Below are 20,824 nucleotides of genomic sequence, written 5' to 3' on the forward strand. Positions count from 1 at the left end.
CTAGCATGTGAGATGAGTGCAACTGTGCGGTAGTTTGAGCATTCCTTGGCATTGCCTTTCTTTTGGATTGGAATGAAAACTGACCTCTTCTAGTCCTGTGGCCACTGCTATGTTTTCCAAATTTGTTTGCATATTGAGTGCAGCACTTTCACAGCATCATCTTTCAGGATTTGAAATAGCTCAACTGGAATTCCATCACCTCCACTAGCTTTGTTCTTTGTGATGCTTTCTAAGGCCCACTTGACCTCACATTCCAGGATGTCTGGCTGTAGGTGAGTTGATCACACCACCATGATTATCTGGGTCATGATACATACACATATATGAATACATCATTACTTACTTACACACGTATATGTGTGCGTGTGTGACTTTGCTTTGTAAAGAACCTGGTTGTCTTCTCCTTAAGGTGAGATTTACCTTTCTTGAGGATAAGATTTTACTCTGAAATTCTTGGTCACGTCCTTTCTTCTTTCTCTTTGTTTTCCAATGACATTCATTATCATATCTTTTAACTCCCTTTGGACCTCTCTTCCTCTTTATGCTGTCTAGAACCTGAGCCTTTCCTTTAATCATTCCTTCACCATTCTAGCCTGTTCTCTTGCTCCTTGACTTTTCATTGAATCTAATTCAGTTTTCCCAGGCTCAACCTTATCATTTGACATCTTTGCCACTGTCCCTGGGCTGCTGAGCCCTGTCAGCTGAAACTTGACAACGGTGCCAATTGTACTCTCTACATCCGTGGTCTCCAGTCTGTTGGGGTCCCAAGACAGCCTCTGGAATCCTTGATTGTTCCACACTTTGACCGCGGTCTTCCTACTTCCTCCCTGTCACCTGTTCCCTCAGTCTCGAAAAATAATCTTGACTCCTGTTTTATTAAGACCAACAGGCAGAAACTCCTTAACATCTTCTTTTACTACCATTCTCTGTCTACCTGCAAATTTTCTCAACACATATCACCTTCTAGTTATTTTCCTACTTTTTGTCTTTAACTTGGCTATCAGGCTGCTCAAAAGAGCAATGCCTTTTGCTTCTCCTTCTACCCTCTGGCTTCCATCCAGAACTGCTAACTGTTAACAACTAGGAGATAGTTTTCCACCTTCACCTTATTTGGCCTTAAAGGCATTTTAACATTCATACTGCCTGTAAGCATCTTCCTCAGTGTTCATAAAACTCCTCACTTTTTGATTTTTCTCCCACCTTAGATTCTCACAAATTCAAAGTTGCTGTTCCCAAAAATAGCATGAAAAAATTTAAGCGTTTAATGCTTTACAACATAATAATTGATGTGAATGCTTGTAATTTAGTATTACTTGTACTTCTAAAAAATATACTATACTTTTATATATAGTATATAAATAACTCAGTTATACCTTAAAAAAAAAGAAACATATTAATTTTCCCTTGATTTCTTCTTTCCTAGTTAATGAAGGAGTTCCCTCTCCTGAGCATGTTCAACATCCATGAAAACCTTTTAGAGGCTCTCCTGGAACTACAAGCATATGCTGATGTTCAGGCAGTCTTAGCAAAGTATGACGGTAAGTCCTTGGGTACTTTTATCTACTTGAGTATTCCTCTCTTCTTGATGTGTTTCAATGATTAGATGAGAAGGATCATTTCAAATAGCACAGCACTGTGCTAACTATTGTCTTATGAATTTCCACCTGATTTCCGTGGTCAGGAATCACTCAGAACCTCTGCGGGCAGCACGTGCCCTGTAGGAACAGCGCTGACCCCTCACTGGTTGGCTGTGACCACTACCTGTTGGTCATGTAGATCTTTGAAGCAATAGAACAGCTGGGTTTTCTTGTTGTTTAGCTGCTAAGTCGTGTTTGAATCTTTGCAACCTTATGGACTGTAGCCCGCCAGACTCCTCTATCCATGGTATTTCTCAGGCAGGAATACTGAAATGAGTTGCCATTTCCTTCACCAAAAACAGCTGGTAGTTTCTGCTACAAAACTTGTGACAGTTCAGTAATGTTTGAAGATGAAATCATGGCCCCTTCACCCCAGGTCTTCTCTTTTTTAGCAGAAAAACTCCCATTTCTTCACATGAAAGCCTTTGCAGTCCCTTTGCCATTCTAACCTACTCACCCATGAGCTTATTTTATTTTGCTTTTCTTAATAAACCAGAAAAATAAGCTGATACCACCCAGATATTTGAAAAATCTTCTCAATTGCCATTGTCTTTGAATTTACTATTTGATTAATTATACACAATTTTCTACATAATTAGCTGCTAGAATCTCTGCAGAATTTCATACCATTCTGCCATTAACTCATACCATGTCCCATTAACTCTCTCCCCCAAATAAATATATTTGCTTATAAAATGGATGTTAGGAAGTGATTGTTTATGTTACATGATTTTTTTTTACTTTATAAAATATTCTTTATTAAGTAAGCATTTTTAGTACATTTAAAGAATTATTGACATGTTCACACTGCTATATTTAAAATAAAATGCCTTTCCATGAAAAAAGAATTATTGAGGTCAAAATTTCTAGCAATTCATCAAACATATAGAGCCAGCTATACTATTTGAGTCTTATTTTTGACACACAGTTCCTCAAAAGGTATATCTGAAATAGGTTAGAGTTGTTACCCTCTGCAGCTGGAGGAACTGAGGCGTCGTGAGACTGTTTTCATTTTGTTTTATTGTTAATTCTTGCTCAGACTGATGCAAACTAAAAGCCCTTAGTCAGTGATGGCACCGCTTGGCCTGTGCAAACATGAGCACCCTGTGTAAGAAAATACATGCTACCTAGTATGGAACTGATTTTAGAAAGAGAGAAAAATGTGGCACACTTTACAGTAAACGAAATAAAGACTGTTTGGCCTTCATGTCAGCTCACTTTTGTTCTCTGTTTATATGCTGGAATCTCACTGTTGGGCTGACCTTGGGAGTCTAAGCCAGGAGACTACCTTAGAGGCAGAATGCTCATGGTACATTGAGGGCCTTTTGGTACCTAAGAAACCCAGCACATGGGTTCAGGTGGTCATGCGCCTTCCACAAAGTACCTCAAAGCCAGCAGTGTCATGGCAAGGCTTCAGTGTTCTCATCCCCAGAGTCAGCCTGCACTCAGCCTGCTACATCAAGGCGTGAGAAAAGGTTTAGCCAATAGAGCCTTTGGGATCTCAGGTCTCTCCTAAGGCTCCTTTCATGAAGATCTCAGTTCATTACAGAAATCAACAGCTTTGTGTTACAAGACTGATTGTAAAATAAAGCAGTGAACTCATTTGGAGCTTTCTGTCGTCTGTCTCTATCCCATTGCACAGTCTCCATGCCACAACAACTGAAAGCTGATTTATTAGATTCTGATAACATATGTTCACATTATTTGTTACAAGAGCCTGTCCCACCCTCCACTAAAACTTGGCTCTCACTTTGCTAAATTCCTTTGTTGCAAATGGACAAACTCACTATACCAAAGCCCTGTGTTGAGCTTTGTTTATGTTTGTACCTGGCAACAGAGATGATGTTCTTTCTCATTATTCATGGAAAAAGAGCCTCATTAGTGGCAGGACACATACTGTTGCTGAGATGCCTCGTTAGGGGTTTAGAGTTCAGCAGTGGTCAATCCGCTGCAGATGACCTAACCCCAGCTGAATCCTGGAGGGTGTTTTGGCTCAGACTTGGCTCAGGCCTGTGTCATTTACAGTAGAAATATAATGAAGTGGCTGCTGAAGTTACTGTTCTCGAGGAGTGAGCTGCAGCCACACCAGACTATTAAAAACATGCCTTGTCTTCTTCTCCCCGGACCAGAAAATGGGCTCTTTCCGGCTCATCCCTGCAGCTTTTCCTTGAGACCCAAAGGCCCTCGACCCAGTTCTTATCCAATTTTCTTGCTCTATGTGAGGAAGTGGAAGCTTCAGAGGGCTTGGAGTACAGACAGCAATTGGGGCGCCCTGCTCTTCACCCTGGTTCTGATGTCATTAATGTAATCTGTGAGATGCTGGAGACAGCACTTTGAACCCCAGCCTCCCCATCCCTCACCATCGAGCCACACCCAGAGCAGCAGGATTAGATGTTATCTTTGCAAATCGGAATGCTCTGGTTGGGTAGCTGTTTCTTGGATGTTTTATGGGTACAGCAATCCTTCTTTATTACATTTGCTAGGTGGCTGAATTTTTTTAAGTAGTATGAGGGGAAGTGACACAATGGGATTGTTGCTGCTTCTCTGACCTTTGCAAAAAGGATTTAGAAATATGGCAAAGCACAGGGGAAAAAAACACAGCATGTTCTGAGGAAAGGAGGAAGGCGGCATATACTCCCTTTGCCTCATTCTTATTCTTCACTTCTATTTTTTTTTTTTTGCTTTGACTTTTTAAAATGACATTTACAAAGTTCTTTTATAGGGAAGCCCTTTGGCAAGCCTGGATTCCAAGTAGGGATTACCAGTTAACTAGTCACCCCTCCTTGTAAACTGCAATCTAATTTTTACTTTTCCCTTCAGATGGCTTTTGATCTTATGTTATTCCAGCCATTAGTCTGAAATGCTGTCTTGCCATCCTCAGGAATTTTCATGGTCTTCTAGTTTCAATCTGTTAACCAACATTATGGGTGAGCAATTTTTATCCAGGTGGTTGGTGTTGGTTTTGGAGGGTCTTTCATACAATGACTGAAAAAACAGCAGCAGCTAACATTGAGTTCTTATGATGTGTCACAGTCAGACATGATCCTAAGCTTGGCGTGGATGGACTGGACTCATTTATTCTTGCCACAGCATATGAGGTAGATACTATTATTAGCCCATTTTACAGCTGTGGTAACTGGTACAGAAAGGAGTTAAGTAACTTATTCAAGTGAAGAGCCTAAGATGTCACAGTAAAACCATGGAGATATTATGTTGTGAGGGCAAAGAGAGAAACTTAGAACAGCCTTTGTTCGATATGATGTGAATTCTACGAGGAAAGGAAAGCAAGAATAAACTGAGGTCATCTGACCCCAGGCCCATGCCCTTAACCATCATCCCACTTCCACTGTCTCTGCTGTTGGCAGTATATTTAATTGTTTCTATTAACACTCTTCTTGTTGTTATCATTGGTTCCAATTATACACATTACCTATAACCCTTACAATGTCCTTGCAAGAAGGTAGGTATACCTTGCAAGAAGGTATTCTGTTTTATCAGATGCAAAGCTGAGGCTTGTAAATTTAAGTAACTTTCAAAACTACATTCCTTGAAAACTGCAAAACTGCAGAACTGAGATGCAAATTCAGGTCTAGCTGGCTTTAAGAGTCCATGTGTTTTTCATAAACGTAAGCCTCGTTGAAGTGACTTTCTTTTTCTCCCTCCTCTTATAAAGAATGAATTAGGCAGGCTGGAGCCATGGTGCAGAATTTCAGTGATGCCAAATTGTCTTTTAAGATTTTTAAAAAATTATTCCTTGAGAATTGGGCATATCTGTATTTGTCTATCTTTCTGAAACCATCTCCAATCACCTTGTTCCTGATTTCATTAGTCACAAAAGGGATTTGATGTATGGTGTTCATTTAATTTTAATTTATCTTTTTTTTTTTTCAGTCATACATTAGCTATAAAGACAATGTTTTTAAGATCATAAGGTCATCAGAACCTTCTATATGAAGCCATTGAGAAAGTTGTTACAAGCTTTGGATTGCCTTTCAAAGATGTTTATAGGCCACCTAGCTTGAAAGCTTAAGTCTGAAGATTAGGGTGGGAATGAGGAAAAGAATTCATGCGTTTCTTATTCATTATCATTTGCGCATTTGAATTTTAGAAGAATCTCACAAAGCAAGTGAATATGAATATGAGTGCTCCCTTTGTGAGCATTTCCTTTGGGAGTACCTAGCTCTGTCTTTAGTTAGTAACTCCTGAGGATACCCAAGGCAGTCCTGGTGGTGGGGCAGAGGACTAGCCCTGGTGCCAGCCTGCTGAGAGCAAGCCCAGATCTGCCTTTCACTGGCTGAGTGAACTTAGTTCAGTTCAGTCTCTCAGTTTTGTCTGACTCTTTGTGACCCCATGGACTGCAGGGACCCCATGGACACCAGGCTTCCCTGTCCATTACCAACTCCCGGAGCTTGCTTAAACTCATGTCCATTGAGTCGGTGATGCCATCCAACCATCTTGTCTTCTGCTATCCCCTTCTGCTCCTGCCTTCAGTCTTTCCCAGCATCAGGATCTTTTCCAATGAGTCCGCCCTTTGCATCAGGTGGCCAAAGTATTGGAACTTCAGCTTCAGCATCAGTCCTTCCAATGAATGGTCAGGGTTGATCTCCTTTAGTATTGACTGGTTTGATCTCCCTGTAGTCCCAGGGACTCTCAAGAGTCTTCTCCAACTTCACAGTTCAAAAGCATTAATTTTTAGGCGCTCAGCTTTCTTTATGGTCCAACTCTCACATCTCATGGATGTGAGAGTGAACTTAAGCAAATCACTTAACCTTCTAAACTTCCATTTCTTTCTCTGGAAATGGAATCAAGACTTAGAAAGCCTAAGCAACTTGCCCAAGATCACACAGCTGGTAATTTGTTGTGAGGATTAAAGCATTTAATCAATGGTGGCTCAGTAATAAAGAATCTATCTGCCAATGCAGGAGATGCTGGTTTGATCCTTGGGTTGGGAAGAACCCCTGGAGACGGAAATGACAATCCACTCCAGTGTTCTTACTTGGGAAATCCCATGAACAGAGGAGCCAGGTGGGCTACATTCCGTAGAGTCACAAAAGAGTCAGACATGACTTAGCGACTAAACAACAGTGTTTAGAAAAGTATGGGGCACACAATAAGAATTCAGTAACTATTAACCATTATAAAGAGACAAGAGGACCACTCCTGAACTTCACCACTCTTCTCAACCCATTTTGTTCAAATGGAAAACCGTATATAAAATGTCAATTAAAATGAGAGCAGAAGAGCCCTGTCTTGTGTCCCCTAAAAACTGTTATAGCCTCTTGTTAAAATTCATTATACATCTAACAGGACATGTGAACTGACTCATTGGAAAAGACCCCATTGCTGGGAAAGATTGAAAGCAGGAGGAAAAGGGGACTACAGAAGATGAGATGGCTGGGTGGCATCACTGACTCAATGGACAAGAGTTTGAGCAAACTCCGGGAGATGGTGATGGACAGGGAGGCCTGGTGTGCTGCAGTCCATGGGGTCACAAAAAGTAGGACATGACTGAGTGACTGAACAATAAAATAGGACATGTGTGTAGATATTTAATAAGAATGGAAACACTTAGTTTTATCTCTAAAACAATTCTTAAACATTTGGAAAACTGAAAAATAAAAATTGCCCGAGATTTTCACTCAAGATAAAGACAGATCGTTTCCGCCTCGGAGCAATTTGTACCAATGGAGATACAAGTTCAAGCTCTTCTGGATACTTACTGCATTAGGGCATCTAGTGATTGCCCTAAATTTGGGGTCAGAAGCTTCCCTGTGAAGGACAGCTGGTCTTTTTATATAGTCACGAATGTTATATAAATGCAACAGCTATATCAAGACCATTTTTACTGGTACCATCAAGCCCATCCTAAATCTGTATTCTTATTTACTATCTGGTAATGTGCAGAAGAGTTTCCCTGGTGGCTCAGATGGTAAAGCGTCTGCCTACAATGCAGGAGACCTGGGTTCAATCCCTGGGTCGGGAAGATCTCCTGGAGAAGGAAATGGCAACCCACTCCAGCATTCTTGCCTGGAAAATCCCATGGATGGAGGATCCTGGTAGGCTACAGTCCATGGGGTCACAAAGAGTCAGCCACAACTGAGCGACTTCACTTCACAGTGTGCAGAAGGAATACTTTTAAGTACAGGACATGTTTGTAGCATTGGGGGAATACTTTCATCTCAGTAGATTGAAAGCAGAAATTCTAAAGAAAACATGAGGGAATCACTCTATGTTGAGACCCTTCAGAGAGTAAACTTTCTGCTGATCATTGTTTTACAGAGTCAGCATGTAGTTATAAGTAAAAATTTTGTGCACTGTTCATTGCCCAGGGCCTTACAGCTAGAACAAGTTACTCAGTGATCATCTCTGTTCCTCTAAAGTGGTCACCAGATACCCTGTCTTTTGTCTAGGCTGTTTTTCACTTACATTTATGGAACAAGTGGGATTTGAGATTTCAGAAGGACCATTGAATAGAATTTGTATTGAGGCTGTCAGCATCAGACTATCAGATTAGGCTGTCCAGACCTCCAAAATGGTGCATTTCAGTCAAGTGTATCTATAGATGTGAGTTTTGATACCACAGGCACAAGCAGCTTTGGAGACATATCCACTGCAAAATTAGGTGGCATTTGAGAAAGAGGATTTGAAGTGCGGTCAGTCCCAAGTGACAGACTTTAAGCCTAGTCCAGCTCCCTTCCTTGGCCTGGTTCTTATGGAAAAGATCAAGGATACCAGGCGAATGTTGAAGAGAATTTTTGTGTAAAAGATGGGCAAATAATCACATTGCTGCTTCAAAAAAGAAAATAATTATCCGCCCTGACACCATGGACTATGGCTTCAGGCTGGTGAGCATAAGTCACTGAGAAGTAATGGCCCTGTATAGCTTTGCACTGAGTGCCCTGCTGACTGGGAAACCAAGAAGGAGGTCTGTCATGAGAACTGGGCCTTTGAGGTTACAAAGTGTTTGGCTGTCATGCTGTATGTGCAATGAGCAGGACTACTCACAGATGCTATTTCAGAGTAAAGACTGTATGTGTGAAAAGTTTCTACAATTTCTGATGATGGAAGACATTTTATGAGTGCATACATCTATAATTCACAGAATTGGCATAGGAACAACCCTCTAAATTTATGCTTGCTTTAGTAATCCTTCTGGTCCAGTTATCATAATTTACCAAGGTAACATTTCTCTTTAGTTGGCCATCACCATCACATAAACTTTGATATTTGGTTCTAGGGCACCAGCCATAGAAGTGCTTTCTGACACAGACCCTCTGGGATAATCCAGTCCAGAAGCTGCAAATAACATCTGGTGTTTGCTTTGTAGCATAAGATAAATATTTCTTCATGTAGTTGAATCCGTGTTGCCTGCCACTCCCTTTGCTCTAAATTACTAAGATCAGTGGTGTTTCCTGATTGAATCATTGACTTCCCAGGTGACACACCTTTTTGAGGTTCTTTTTATTTTATATCAGTCCTTATTATTTCTTCAGTGAAGCTTTCTCCTTTGGTTGAAAGGGGACAACCTTAGATTGACTTTTTGAAGGTGGGACCAAACAACTTCATACTGTCTAGAATCCCCTGAAAAATTTAAGAACACAATTATGCATATATATTGTTGTTTTCTTTGCATCATATCATGAACAGGAGTAAACAGAGAAATCTTATTGAAGACAGTCACATGGAAGATAGAATCACATCATGGTACAGTAATAAGACATTATGGTCCACTGACAGGAAGGAGAAATGGGCTGTATTTTCCTTAGTTTGTTTTTCACTTTTGTTTGTTCATTTGCTCTGTTCATGGCTCCAGAAGAATCTGTCAAGGCTACATAAACTTCGTATATCAACTTGTTGTCTGACTAAGAAAAGTGATACTTGATACTCTGTAATCTTAGGTGGTTACAGGGAGCCTAAAATTAAAACCTAAAAACCTAAAAATTAATTAGATTAATTTTTTCAAATTAATTCAGCAAACCTTTATGCTGAAGATACTTTTAGGTACTTCCAGATTTGAAGATGAATATTATTTACTCTGTGTTGCCAAGAGGCTTTCAGTCTGTTGGAGAAAGAGGTTAAAAACAAAAAAGCAACCCATAATGAATCAAGGTGGGGTGAATCTGTGCTCAGTGAATCAGTTTGAAACATGCTGCTAGCAGTAGTGAGAAAGAAACTCTGAGAGCAAGCCCTGTGTCCTCTTCTTGGACACGGATGTACTACGGTAGATGTTCAGAGTGTCTGTGGGGAATGATCGACTTGTCAGATGGAGCTGCACTGTGAAATAGTGCTCTTACTTGTGAGGTGCTTTGGGACTTACTTATCTACTGGCTGCTGCCCTTGAAAACATGGTTTTAGAGGTTTCAGTGTGAAATTGACCCTCAACTGACCGATCTCATACATAGGAAGAGTAATGATATTTTTAAGATTACATCTTGATTGTTACTATTATTATAGATGAACAAAGGGAAATTAGGCAAAAAGATCATCACTGGAAAAAAATTCTATCCTATCTGAGGTTTTGCCCCATGGGTTTTCTGAGACATTAAAATGACAGCTGTACTCATAATCATAACTTTGTCCCAAGATTATTTCATTGAATTTCAAGTTTGTTAGTATGAGCCATTCATGACTTTTGAAAACTTAAGAGTCATCCTCCCCGAGATGACCTTTCTTTTTTTTTTTCAGTAGCACCATTCTCATAAAGGGTGCTTGGGAGCCAGAAGAGGTGTGGTTTGCTTTCTTTGTTTCTGAACAGAAAGTTCACTTTTGTTTAACCTTGCTTCAGCTTTTACTCTTGCTTCTTCCTGCCCCACTTTCCCACTATACTGCTTTGTCAAATAGACATCTAGATTTAGAACACAATCCAAAGTCATGCATTCTGCTGGAATGCTGTGCGTGCGTCCGTGCTCAGTTGTGTCTGACTCTTCCAGCCCCAAGGACTGTAGCCAGCCAGGCTCCTCTGTTCATGGAATTGTAAGCAAAGATAAATGAAGTATACATGCTGAGAAATAACACGTTTCTGACTCCCTCTTAAAGTACACATCAATATAGATCACTCTTGGCTCCTAGAAGCTAAATTAGAAGTAAATGTTTGCATGTCCAAGGAAAGTGATATAAAGTGATTTAATATGTTACTATGTTAATTTAGGATTTTATTCAGCAAGCACTGACCACCAACTATGTTTCAAACATTGTTTTGTATTGTGGGTAGGAAGTGATGAAGAAACACAGCTTTAACCCTTAAAGCACACCATGTGAATAGGACAGGGAAATGAGAATGGACAGTTGATGTGAAGTGTAAAGACTGACAGAGTTTAACCTAAGATGGAAGGGACACCTCACCCAAGGTGATGAGAGAAACCACCCCCATGGAGGTGGGATCTGTGCAGAACCAAACAGTGAAGGTGCTGGAGGCAAAGAAAACACATCCAAACACATTTGGGCAGGACTGACACAGCTTGTATGGAGAACGTTGTTTTCCACAGAGCAGAGGGGTAGAGGAGGGCTGCAGCAGAAGATGCGCTGATGAGTTAAGCAGGAGCCAGAGCTCAAAGAGCTTTGATTCTGAAGACTATTGAGAGACCCTGAAGGCAAGTTCAGCAGAGTAAGGGCTTCATTCTGCCTGCAGAATGAAGAGAATGGCACAGTGAATTCACACTCGGCCAGTTTTGACTTGAGGTGGGTCAGGAGGTGAACACGGTGTGAAAGCCTTGAGACCTAGAGGGTAGGATGCCGAACTCCTGTGGCAGAGCTTTCAGACTCTGCAAAGAAGTAGAATTCTATCCTTCAGGGAGACATATTCTAGGTTCTCCAACCAAGAAGTGTAAAAGAGTTATTAATAGAGTTTGGTTTTTCTTCCTTTAACAACAAATGCAAATCCCAATGCAGAAACTTTTTATTTCATGGATAATCAAAACTTTTATTTTGAATTATAAGCACTTAATTTCATTTGGTCTCTGGTGATCTCTTTCTTAACTCCAGGAAGTCAAGACCTATATAGACCAGAAAAACCCTTAGATAATCTGTTTTTCGAGGGGAATGTAACTAAGATGTTACATTAAGCGTCTGCCAGGATTCATGTATGCTACCTACTTTCATCAATACCTGGATACTTCTGCTGAGTGATAGCAGTGACACAAGGAGGAAAAAAGTGAAATGTGAGGAAGAGGTGGAAGGTCTTTAGGGACCTTGCTTCTCGACACTTTAATTACAACTAACGTAGGCAAAGTCTGAGAGTAATTAATACCTTGGATTTAATTCTTATCAAAAAAAAAAGAACTTTCAGTTCAGTTCAGTCGTTCAGTCAAATCCGACTCTTTGTGACCCCATGGACTGCAGCATGCCAGGCTTCCCTGTCCATCACCAACTCCCGGAGCCTACTAAAACTCATGTCCATTGAGTCAATGATGCCATCCAGCCATCTCATCCTCTGTCGTCCCCTTATTATCCTGCCTTCAATCTTTCCCAGCATCAGGGTCTTTTCAAATGAGTCAGGTCTTCACATCAGGTGGCCAAAGTATTCGAGTTTCAACTTCAGCATCAGTCCTTCCAATGAATATTCAGGACTGATTTCCTTTAGGATGGACTGGTTGGATCTCCTTGCTGTCCAAGGGACTCTTAAGAGTCTTCTCCAATACCACACAGAGTTCAAAAGCAACAATTTTTTGGTGCTCAGCTTTCTTTATACTCCAACTCTCACATCCATACATGACCACTGGAAAAACCATAGTTTTGACTAGACGGACCTTTGTTGGCAAAGTAATGTCTCTGCTTTTTAATATACTGTCTAGGTTGGTCATAGCTTTTCTTCCAAGGAGGAAGCGTCTTTTAATTTCATGGCTGCATTCACCATCTGCAGTGATTTTGCTGCTGCTGCTGCTAAGTCGTTTCAGTCGTGTCTGACTCTGCGACCCCATAGACGGCAGCCCACCAGGCCCCACTGTCCCTGGGATTCTCCAGGCAAGAACACTGGAGTGGGTTGCCATTTCCTCCTCCAATGCATGAAAATGAAAAGTGAAAGTAAAGTCGCCCAGTTGTGTCCGACTCTCAGCGACCCCATGGAGCCCCCCAAAATAAAGTCTCTCACTGTTTCCATGGTTCCCCCATCAATTTGCCATGAAGTGATGGGACCAGATGCCATGATCTTAGTTTTCTGATTGTTGAGTTTTAAGCCAAAAACTTCTGGCTCTCCTCTTTCACTTTCATCAAGAGGCTCTTTAGTTCTTCACTTTCTTCTGTAAGGGTGGTGTCATCTGCATATCTGAGGTTATTGATATTTCTCCCAGGAATCTTGATTCCAGCTTGTGCTTCCTCCAGCCCAGCATTTCTTATGATGTACTCTGCATATAAGTTAAATAAGCAGGGTGACAATATACAGCCTTGACCTGTTGTTCCATGTCCAGTTCTAACTGTTGCTTCCTGAACTGCATACAGGTTTCTCAAGAGGCAGGTCAGGTGGTCTGGTATTCTCATCTCTTTCAGAATTTTACAGAGTTTGTCGTGATCTATACAGTCAAAGGCATTGGCATAGTTAATAAAGTAGAAGTAGATGTTTTTCTGGAACTCTCATGCTTTTTCTGTGATCCAACAGATGTTGGCAATTTGATCTCTGGTTTCTCTGCCTTTTCTTAATCCAGCTTGAACATCTGGAAGTTCACGGTTCAGGTACTATTGAAGCCTGGCTTGGAGAATTTTGAGCATTACTTTACTAGCATGTGAAATGAGTGCAATTGTACAGTAGTTTGAGCATTCTTTGGCATTGCCTTTCTTTGGGATTGGAATGAAAACTGACCTTTTCCAGTCCTGTGGCCACTGCTGAGTTTTCCAAATTTGCTGGCATATTGAGTGAAGCGCATTCACAGCATCATCTTTTAGGATTTGAACTAGCTAGACGGGAATTCCATCACCTCCACTAGCTTTGTTTGTAGTGATGCTTCCTAAAGCCCACTTGACTTTGCATTCCAGGATGTCTGGCTCTAGTTGAGTGATCATGCCATCATGATTATCTGGGTTGTGAAGATCTTTTTTGTATAGCTCTTCTGGGTATTCCTACCACCTCTTCTTAATATCTTCTGCTTCTGTTAAGTCCATACCTTTTCTATCCTTTATTAAGCCCATCTTTGCATGAAATGTTCCCTTGGTACCTCTAATTTTCTCAAGAGATCTCTAGTCTTTCCCATTCTATTGTTTTCCTCTATTTCTTTGCATTGATCACTGAGGAAGACATTCTTATCTCTCCTTGCTATTCTTTGGAAACCTGCATTCAGATGGGTATATCTTTCCTTTTCTTCTTTGCCTTTCACTTCTCTTCTCAGATCAGTTCAGTTGAGTTGCTCAGTTGTGTCTAACTCTTTGTGACCCCATGAATTGCAGCACGCCAGGCTTCCCTGTCCATCACCAACTCCCGGAGTTTATCCAAAGTCATGTCCATTGTGTCAGTGATGCCATCTAACCATCTCATCCTCTGTCTTCCCCTTTCCCTCCTGCCCTCAATCTTTCCCAGCATCAGGGTCTTTCAAATGAATCACCTCTTTGCATTAGATGGCCAAAGTATTGGAGTTTCAGCTTCAATATCAGTTCTTCCAATGAACACCCAGGACTGATCTTTAGGATGGACTGGTTGGATCTCCTTGCAGTCCAAGGGACTCTCAAGAGTCTTCTCCAACACCACAGTTCAAAAGCATCAATTCTTCAGTGCTCAGCTTTCTTTATAGTCCAACTCTCACATCCATACATGACTACTGGAAAAACCATAGCTTTGACTAGACAGACCTTTGTTGGCAAAGTGATGTCTCTGCTTTTGAATATGCTGTCTAGGTTGGTCATAACTTTTCTTCCAAGGAGGAAGCGTCTTTTAATTTCATGGCTGCAGTCACCATCTGCAGTGATTTTGGAGCCCAAAAAAAGAAAGTCTGACACTGTTTCCACTGTTTCCCCATCTATTTCCCATGAAGTGATGGGACTGGATGCTAAGAGTTCACTCATTGGGAAAGACTCTGATGCTGGGAGGGATTGGGGGCAGGAGAAGAAGGGGACAACAGAGGATGAGATGGCTGGATGGCATCACCGACTCAATGAATGTGAGTTTGAGTGAACTCCGGGAGTTGGTGATGGATAGGGAGGGCTGGCATGCTGCAATTCATGGGGTCACAAAGAGTCAGACACGACTGAGCGACTGAACTGAACTGAACTGAACTGATGGGACCAGATGCCATGATCTTAGTTTTCCGAATGTTGAGCTTTAAGCCAACTTTTTCACTCTCCTCTTTCCCTTTCATCAAGAGGCTTTTCTATTCACAGCTCTTTGTAAGGCCTCTTCAGACAACCATTTTGCCTTTTTACATTTCTTTTTCTTGGGGATGGTTTTGATCCCTGCCTCCTGTACAATATCACGACCCTCCATCCATAGTTCTTCAGGCACTCTATTAGATCTAATCCCTTGTCACTTCCACTGTATAATCATAAGGGATTTGATTTAGGTCGTACCTGAATTGTCCAGTGGTTTTCCCTACTTTCTTCAATTTAAGTCTGAATTTGGCAATAAGGAGTTCATGATCTGAGCCACAGTCAGTTCCTGGTCTTGTTTTAGCTGACTGTATAGAACTTCTCCATCTTTGGCTGTAAATTATATAATCAGTCTGATTTTGGTGTTGACCATCTAGTGATGTCCATGTGTAGAGTCTTCTCTTGTGTTGTTGGAAGAGGGTGTTTGCTATGTCCACTGCGTTCTCTTGGCAAAATTCTGTAGCTTTTGCCCTGCTGCTTTCTGTACTCCAAGGCCAAATTTGCCTGTTACTCCAGGTATCTCTTGACTTCCAACTTTTACATTCCAGTCCCCTATAATGAAAAGGACATCTTTTGGGGGTGTTAGTTCTAGAAGGTCTTGTTGGTGTAGAAGGTTCTTGTAGAACCATTCAACTTCAGCTTCTTCAGTATTACTGGTCGGGGCATAGACTTGGATTACTGTGATTTGAACAGTTTGCCTTGGAAACAGAGAGAGATCATTCTGTTGTTTTTGAGATTGATCCAAGTACTGCATTTCAGACTCTTTTGTTGACTATGATGGTTACTCCATTTCTTCTAAGGGATTCTTGCCTGCAGTAGTAGATATAATGGTCATCTGAGTTAAATTCACCCATTCCAGTCCATTTTGGTTCGCTGATTCCTAAAATGTCAATGTTCACTCTTGCCATCTCCTGTTTGACCACTTTTAATTTGCCTTTATTCATGGACCTGACATTCCAGGTTCCTATGCAATATTGCTGTTTACAGCATTGGATCTTGTTTCCATCACCAGTCACATCCACAACTGGGTGTTCTTTTTGCTTTGTCTCTGTCCCTTCATTCTTTCTGGAGTTATTTCTCCACTGATCTCCAGTAACATATTGGGCACCTACCGACCTGGGGAGTTCATCTTTCAGTGTCTTATCTTTTTGCCTTTTCATATTGTTCATGGGCTTCTCAAGGCAAGAATATGGAAATGGTTTACCATTTCCTTCTCTAGTGTACCACGTTTTGTAATAACTTTCCACCATGACCTGTCCATCTTGGGTGGCCCTACACGGCATGGCTCATAATTTCACTGAGTTAGACAAGGCTGTGGTCCATGTGATCAGATTGGTTAGTTTCCTGTGATTGTGGTTTTCAGTCTATGTACTCTGATGGAGAAGGATAAGGGGCTTATAGAAGCTTCCTGAATGGAGAGACTGACTGAGGGGGAGACTGGGTCTTGTTCTGATGGGCGGGGCCATTCTTTAATCCAGTTTTCTGTTGATGGGTAGGCCTGTGTTCCCTCCCTGTTATTCACCTGGGGCTAAACTATGGTGGAGGTAATGAAGATAATGGTGACCTCCTTCAAAAGGTCCCATGCTCGCACTGCTGCACTTAGTGCCCCCAACCTGCAGTTGGCCACTGCCGACCCACACCTCCGCTAGTGACTCCTGGACACTCATGGGCAAGTCTGGGTCAGTCTCTTGTGGCATCACTGCTCCTTTCTCCTGGGTCCTGGTGCACACAGGATTCTGTTTGTGCCCTCTAAGAATCTATTTCCCCATTCCTATGTAAGTTCTGACAGCTATATGATGGGGTTGATAGCAACCTCCTCCAAGAGGGCTTATGCCATACCCACGCCTGCTGCACCCTGAGCCCCTGCTCCTGCAGCAGTCCACTGCTGACCCATACCTCCACAAGAGACACTCAAACACAGTTCTGTCCCAGTCTCTGTGGGTCTTTGGGTCCTGGTGCACACAAGGTTTGTTTGAGCCCTCTGAATGTCTCTGGCAGGTATGTTTGATTCTAAACGCGATTTTGCCCCTCCTACCATCTTGCTGGGGCTCTCCTTTGCCCTTGGACATGGGGTATCTCCTTAAAGTCTCTCCAGTGCTGCACAGTTTTACCTGTTGTAATTATTAATAAATGGTTGCACACAGATTATTGCAGACCACTGCAAATACAGGGCAATCTCTAGAATACCATTTCTGGACTCTCTCCTTGGTATTGCTGTGGTCACTATGTTTTTAAGTCAGACCTTGCTGACAGCATAGCACAGTTAACAAGCATGTGCTCTGGGGGAAGCTCATATTTCTTCTAGGTGTGTCGTGTTGTCATATTTCTTAACTGTTTTATGCCTCACTTTCCCCATCTGTAAAACAGGGCTAGCAGTAGGTCCTATCTAATAGGACCTACTGGTCTGAGGATTAATGTGTATACGTGATTAACACCAGTGTCTGGGACTTAATAAGCCTTCAATAAATGTTAGCTAGTGGTAATTTTGATGATGATAATGATCATATAGAAAGGAAGGTATACTTATGACGTGTATGGAGCAAAGCTATAGGTGATAGGTTGAGTTACAACTATGACTGATAGGCTGGAATGATATGCTGAAACCATTACTATTTAATAGTTTAGATTTTATCTTAAGATTTAAAATTTAATGGAGGCATATGTGGAAATCCTGCTCATAGATTCCAAAATTCTCCTGGCTGAAGTAATAGAGAGAAGACCTGCCTTTGAGTGAAATTGGTTTGGATAGAATGTGGAGTGAAGGTTTGTTGACCACATAGTCTTAGGAACAAAGTGCTGCAGCTGTTCAACTTCAGGGCCATCCTTGCTGGTACTCAGAGCTGGGGCAGTGGCCACGGGCTCCCCAGGCTGCATGTTTCCCTGGCTCTGTACTGGTCAGGTTTCAGGGATCCAGAGGATTATTTACAGTTGTAAATCTCATATTTTTAAATCACCCATGGCTCTGTAATAAAAAGAAGTGAGAAGTTCTGAATACTGTGTCTTCAGTTAAAGGGCTGATGCTGCTAAGTCACTTCAGTTGTGTCCGACTCTGTGCAACCCCATAGACAGCAGCCCACCAGGCTCTGCCATCCCTGGTATTCTCCAAGCAAGAACACTGGAGTGGGTTGCCATTTCCTTCTCCAGTGCATGAAAGTGAAAAGTGAAAGTGAATCACTCAGTTGTGTCCGACTCTGCGACCCCATGGACTGCAGCCTACCAGGCTCCTCCGCCCATGGAATTTTCCAGGCAAGAGTGCTGGAGTGGATAAGATTAGGTTTAGAGGAGATAATTTAACCATCTTAATAGTTGAAAGGTCAACTTGAGAAATAATCAAATTCTGTTTATTAAACTAAGAAGGAATTTTTAGATAAGGATCCATAGAGGGAATGGAGGGGCCAAAGTGATGAAAGGCAAGGGAGAGAAGACAGCTTCAGGATCATAGGTTTGGCTTTTTTTTTTTTTTTCACCTTTTTTTAATTGAGATATAAATTACATTCTGTAACATACACAAGTCTTAAACATAGAGCTGGATGACTTTTCAGTTATGTATGAGTGAGTGAGTGAAGTTGCTCAGTCGTGTCCGACTCTGTGACCACATGGACTATAACCTGCCTGGCTCCTCACTCCATGGGATTCTCCAGGCAAAAATACTGGAATGGGTAGCCATTTTCTTCTCCAGGGGATATTCCTGACTCAGGGATCAAACCTGGGTCTCCCACTCTGCAGGCAGACTCTTTACCATCTGAGCCACCAGTTATACATACACACCTCTGTGATCACCGCCCAGGATCATAGAATTTTCCATCATCTCAGAAAGTTACCCCTCAACCCAGCTGTAACCATTTCTCTGACTTCTCTCACCATATATTAGTTTTGCAAACTTCACACAACCTCTTTGGAGTACTATCCACCAGTCATTTATCTGTCTTCTGACTAAATTCCATTTCCAGTTATATATCCAAGAACAATGAGTTTTTGTTTTTTTTTTTAAGAAAAAACATACACAAGAATGATAACAACAGCTTTCTATATAATAGTGAAGAACTGGAAAACAATCCAAATAGCCATGAGCAAGAGAATAAACATATTGTGGTATATTCACACAATGAAATACTACTCAGCAATAAAAAGGGATGAGATACTGCTGTACGCTACAACATGGATGAACCTCAAAATATCATTTGGAATGAAAGAAGCCTGACACGAAAGTGCATACGCTATGACTCTAATTCTGTGGAGTTCAGGATTGTAGCTTTTAATTAAAGTTTTTTATGTCTATTTGATTTTACACACGCTTAGAGAAAGTTCTTCCCTTTTCATAAAAGGATCCATATGAAGCACAAGATGGCAAAGAAGTGGAAGGAGAATTAACGCCAGCAGTTCAGCTTTGCTTAAGTGAGAAACATCAGCATTCCTTCTTTCTATAATGAGTAATGGAAATATGTGATGTCTCATTATTTCCCTTCATTTCCTCCTTGGATTCTAATCCTTAAAGAGACTTTCTGGCAATAGTGGTAGCTACACACCACTTAAAAAGACAGAAAAGCACTGCATAGTTAGAGTCTCTTCATAAAATTGACTTAGAATAATTTCAAGTCTCTTCCTCAAAATAAAATTTCTGAATAAATTATAAGAAGTCTAGGAAAGCATCTTATTTGGTGTTATTTCCTGCTTTAAACTTCTGATACTACCATTTTCATCACTACTGTTAGTCACTCTGTTCCCCTTACCATTATATTCATTTCCCTGATTGCAAAAGCATAAAATGATAGTAGGCAGACAAATTTATGGAGATAGAGAACAGATTAGTGGTCACTGGGGGACAGGTATGGGTGACAAGGGAAAGAGCCAGCATAAGAGGATTCCTTTGGGAAAGTTGTGTGTTTTGATAGTAGTGGTGGTTACATGAATCTAGCCTTGGGATGAAATTGCATAGAACCACAAACTCATAGGAATGCATGTAAAAAATGGTGAAAACTGAATAAGGTCTATAATTGACTTAATAGTACTATACCAGTGTCAGTCTCTTGGTTTTTATATCATTATACAGTTTTGTGAGTTGTTACCATTTGAGAGAAGCTTCACAGAACTCTGTGTACTATGTTCACAACTCCGTGACACTATAATTATTTCAAAATAATAATTTTAAAAATTATAATAGGCAGCAACCAGCAAGTCTCAGTCTTTTATTTTCCCTACAAAATGAAAAAGGCAGTGCTTATGGGGCAAGCGGCCTATAGTAATTAGCTTTCTCCTAAAGGTAGTGTATATGGTTTTTCTTAAAAACTGTGCCAAAACATGCAGTTCCTGCCTCCGATTTAGATGTTAGGCAGTTATTAGATTAAAATATGGTTAACAATTGCACACTGCAAAAGAATACACTAACTTTTTTAAAGGCATGTAAATACATTTTCTAGATCTGCAGGGCTGACAGCACTTTGTGTAAGTTCTGCCTCTGTCTGTTTATGCTGTCTGTGTCTGGCTCTACCAATGTATTTGCCCATGATCTTGCTTCAGGCAGTTAGTAAAAAGAATCCTTCTATTTAGCATCATCATTATCTTTTATTTTTTTATTTTTATTTTTTTTTGTGTGTTACTTATATTTATTTTAATAGGTATATATTACCACAGCTTTTAAAATCTGTATTTCTTTTTTTTTTTTTTTTATTCCTTTATTTCTCATGTGTTCCCCATCCTGAACCCTCCTCCCTCCTCCCTCCCGATACCATCCCTCTGGGTCGTCCCAGTGCACCAGCCCCAAGCATCCAGCATCGTGCATTGAACCTGGACTGGCATCTCGTTTCATACATGACATTTCACATTATCTTTTAAAAATTCACTTATTACATGCACATCACAGGAAGCTTTGAAAATTCAGATAAACAGTAGAAAATTGTCTATAA

At 41.0% G+C, this 20,824-nt stretch overlaps 1 protein-coding gene across 47 annotated transcripts in view; it reads left to right on the forward strand.

Annotated features, from left to right (window-relative positions):
- The window catches only part of ST7 (suppression of tumorigenicity 7), a 268,221-nt gene that overhangs the window by 200,504 nt on the left and 46,893 nt on the right, over positions 1–20,824 (forward strand). For all 47 annotated transcript variants that reach the window (XR_015162618.1, XR_015162622.1, XR_015162623.1 and 44 more), the window contains one exon: positions 1,424–1,538. Coding sequence is in view for 32 of the 47 variants with exons in the window: in XM_086396760.1 (XP_086252886.1) it covers positions 1,424–1,538 (115 nt within the window). In the remaining 15 variants the exon portion in view is untranslated. The remainder of the gene's footprint in view (positions 1–1,423; positions 1,539–20,824) is intronic.

This window comes from Bos grunniens, chromosome 4 (assembly GCF_055505025.1).
Source record: "Bos grunniens cultivar Pamir isolate PY7600 chromosome 4, Bosgru_T2T1.0, whole genome shotgun sequence".
NCBI lineage: Eukaryota > Metazoa > Chordata > Mammalia > Artiodactyla > Bovidae > Bos > Bos grunniens.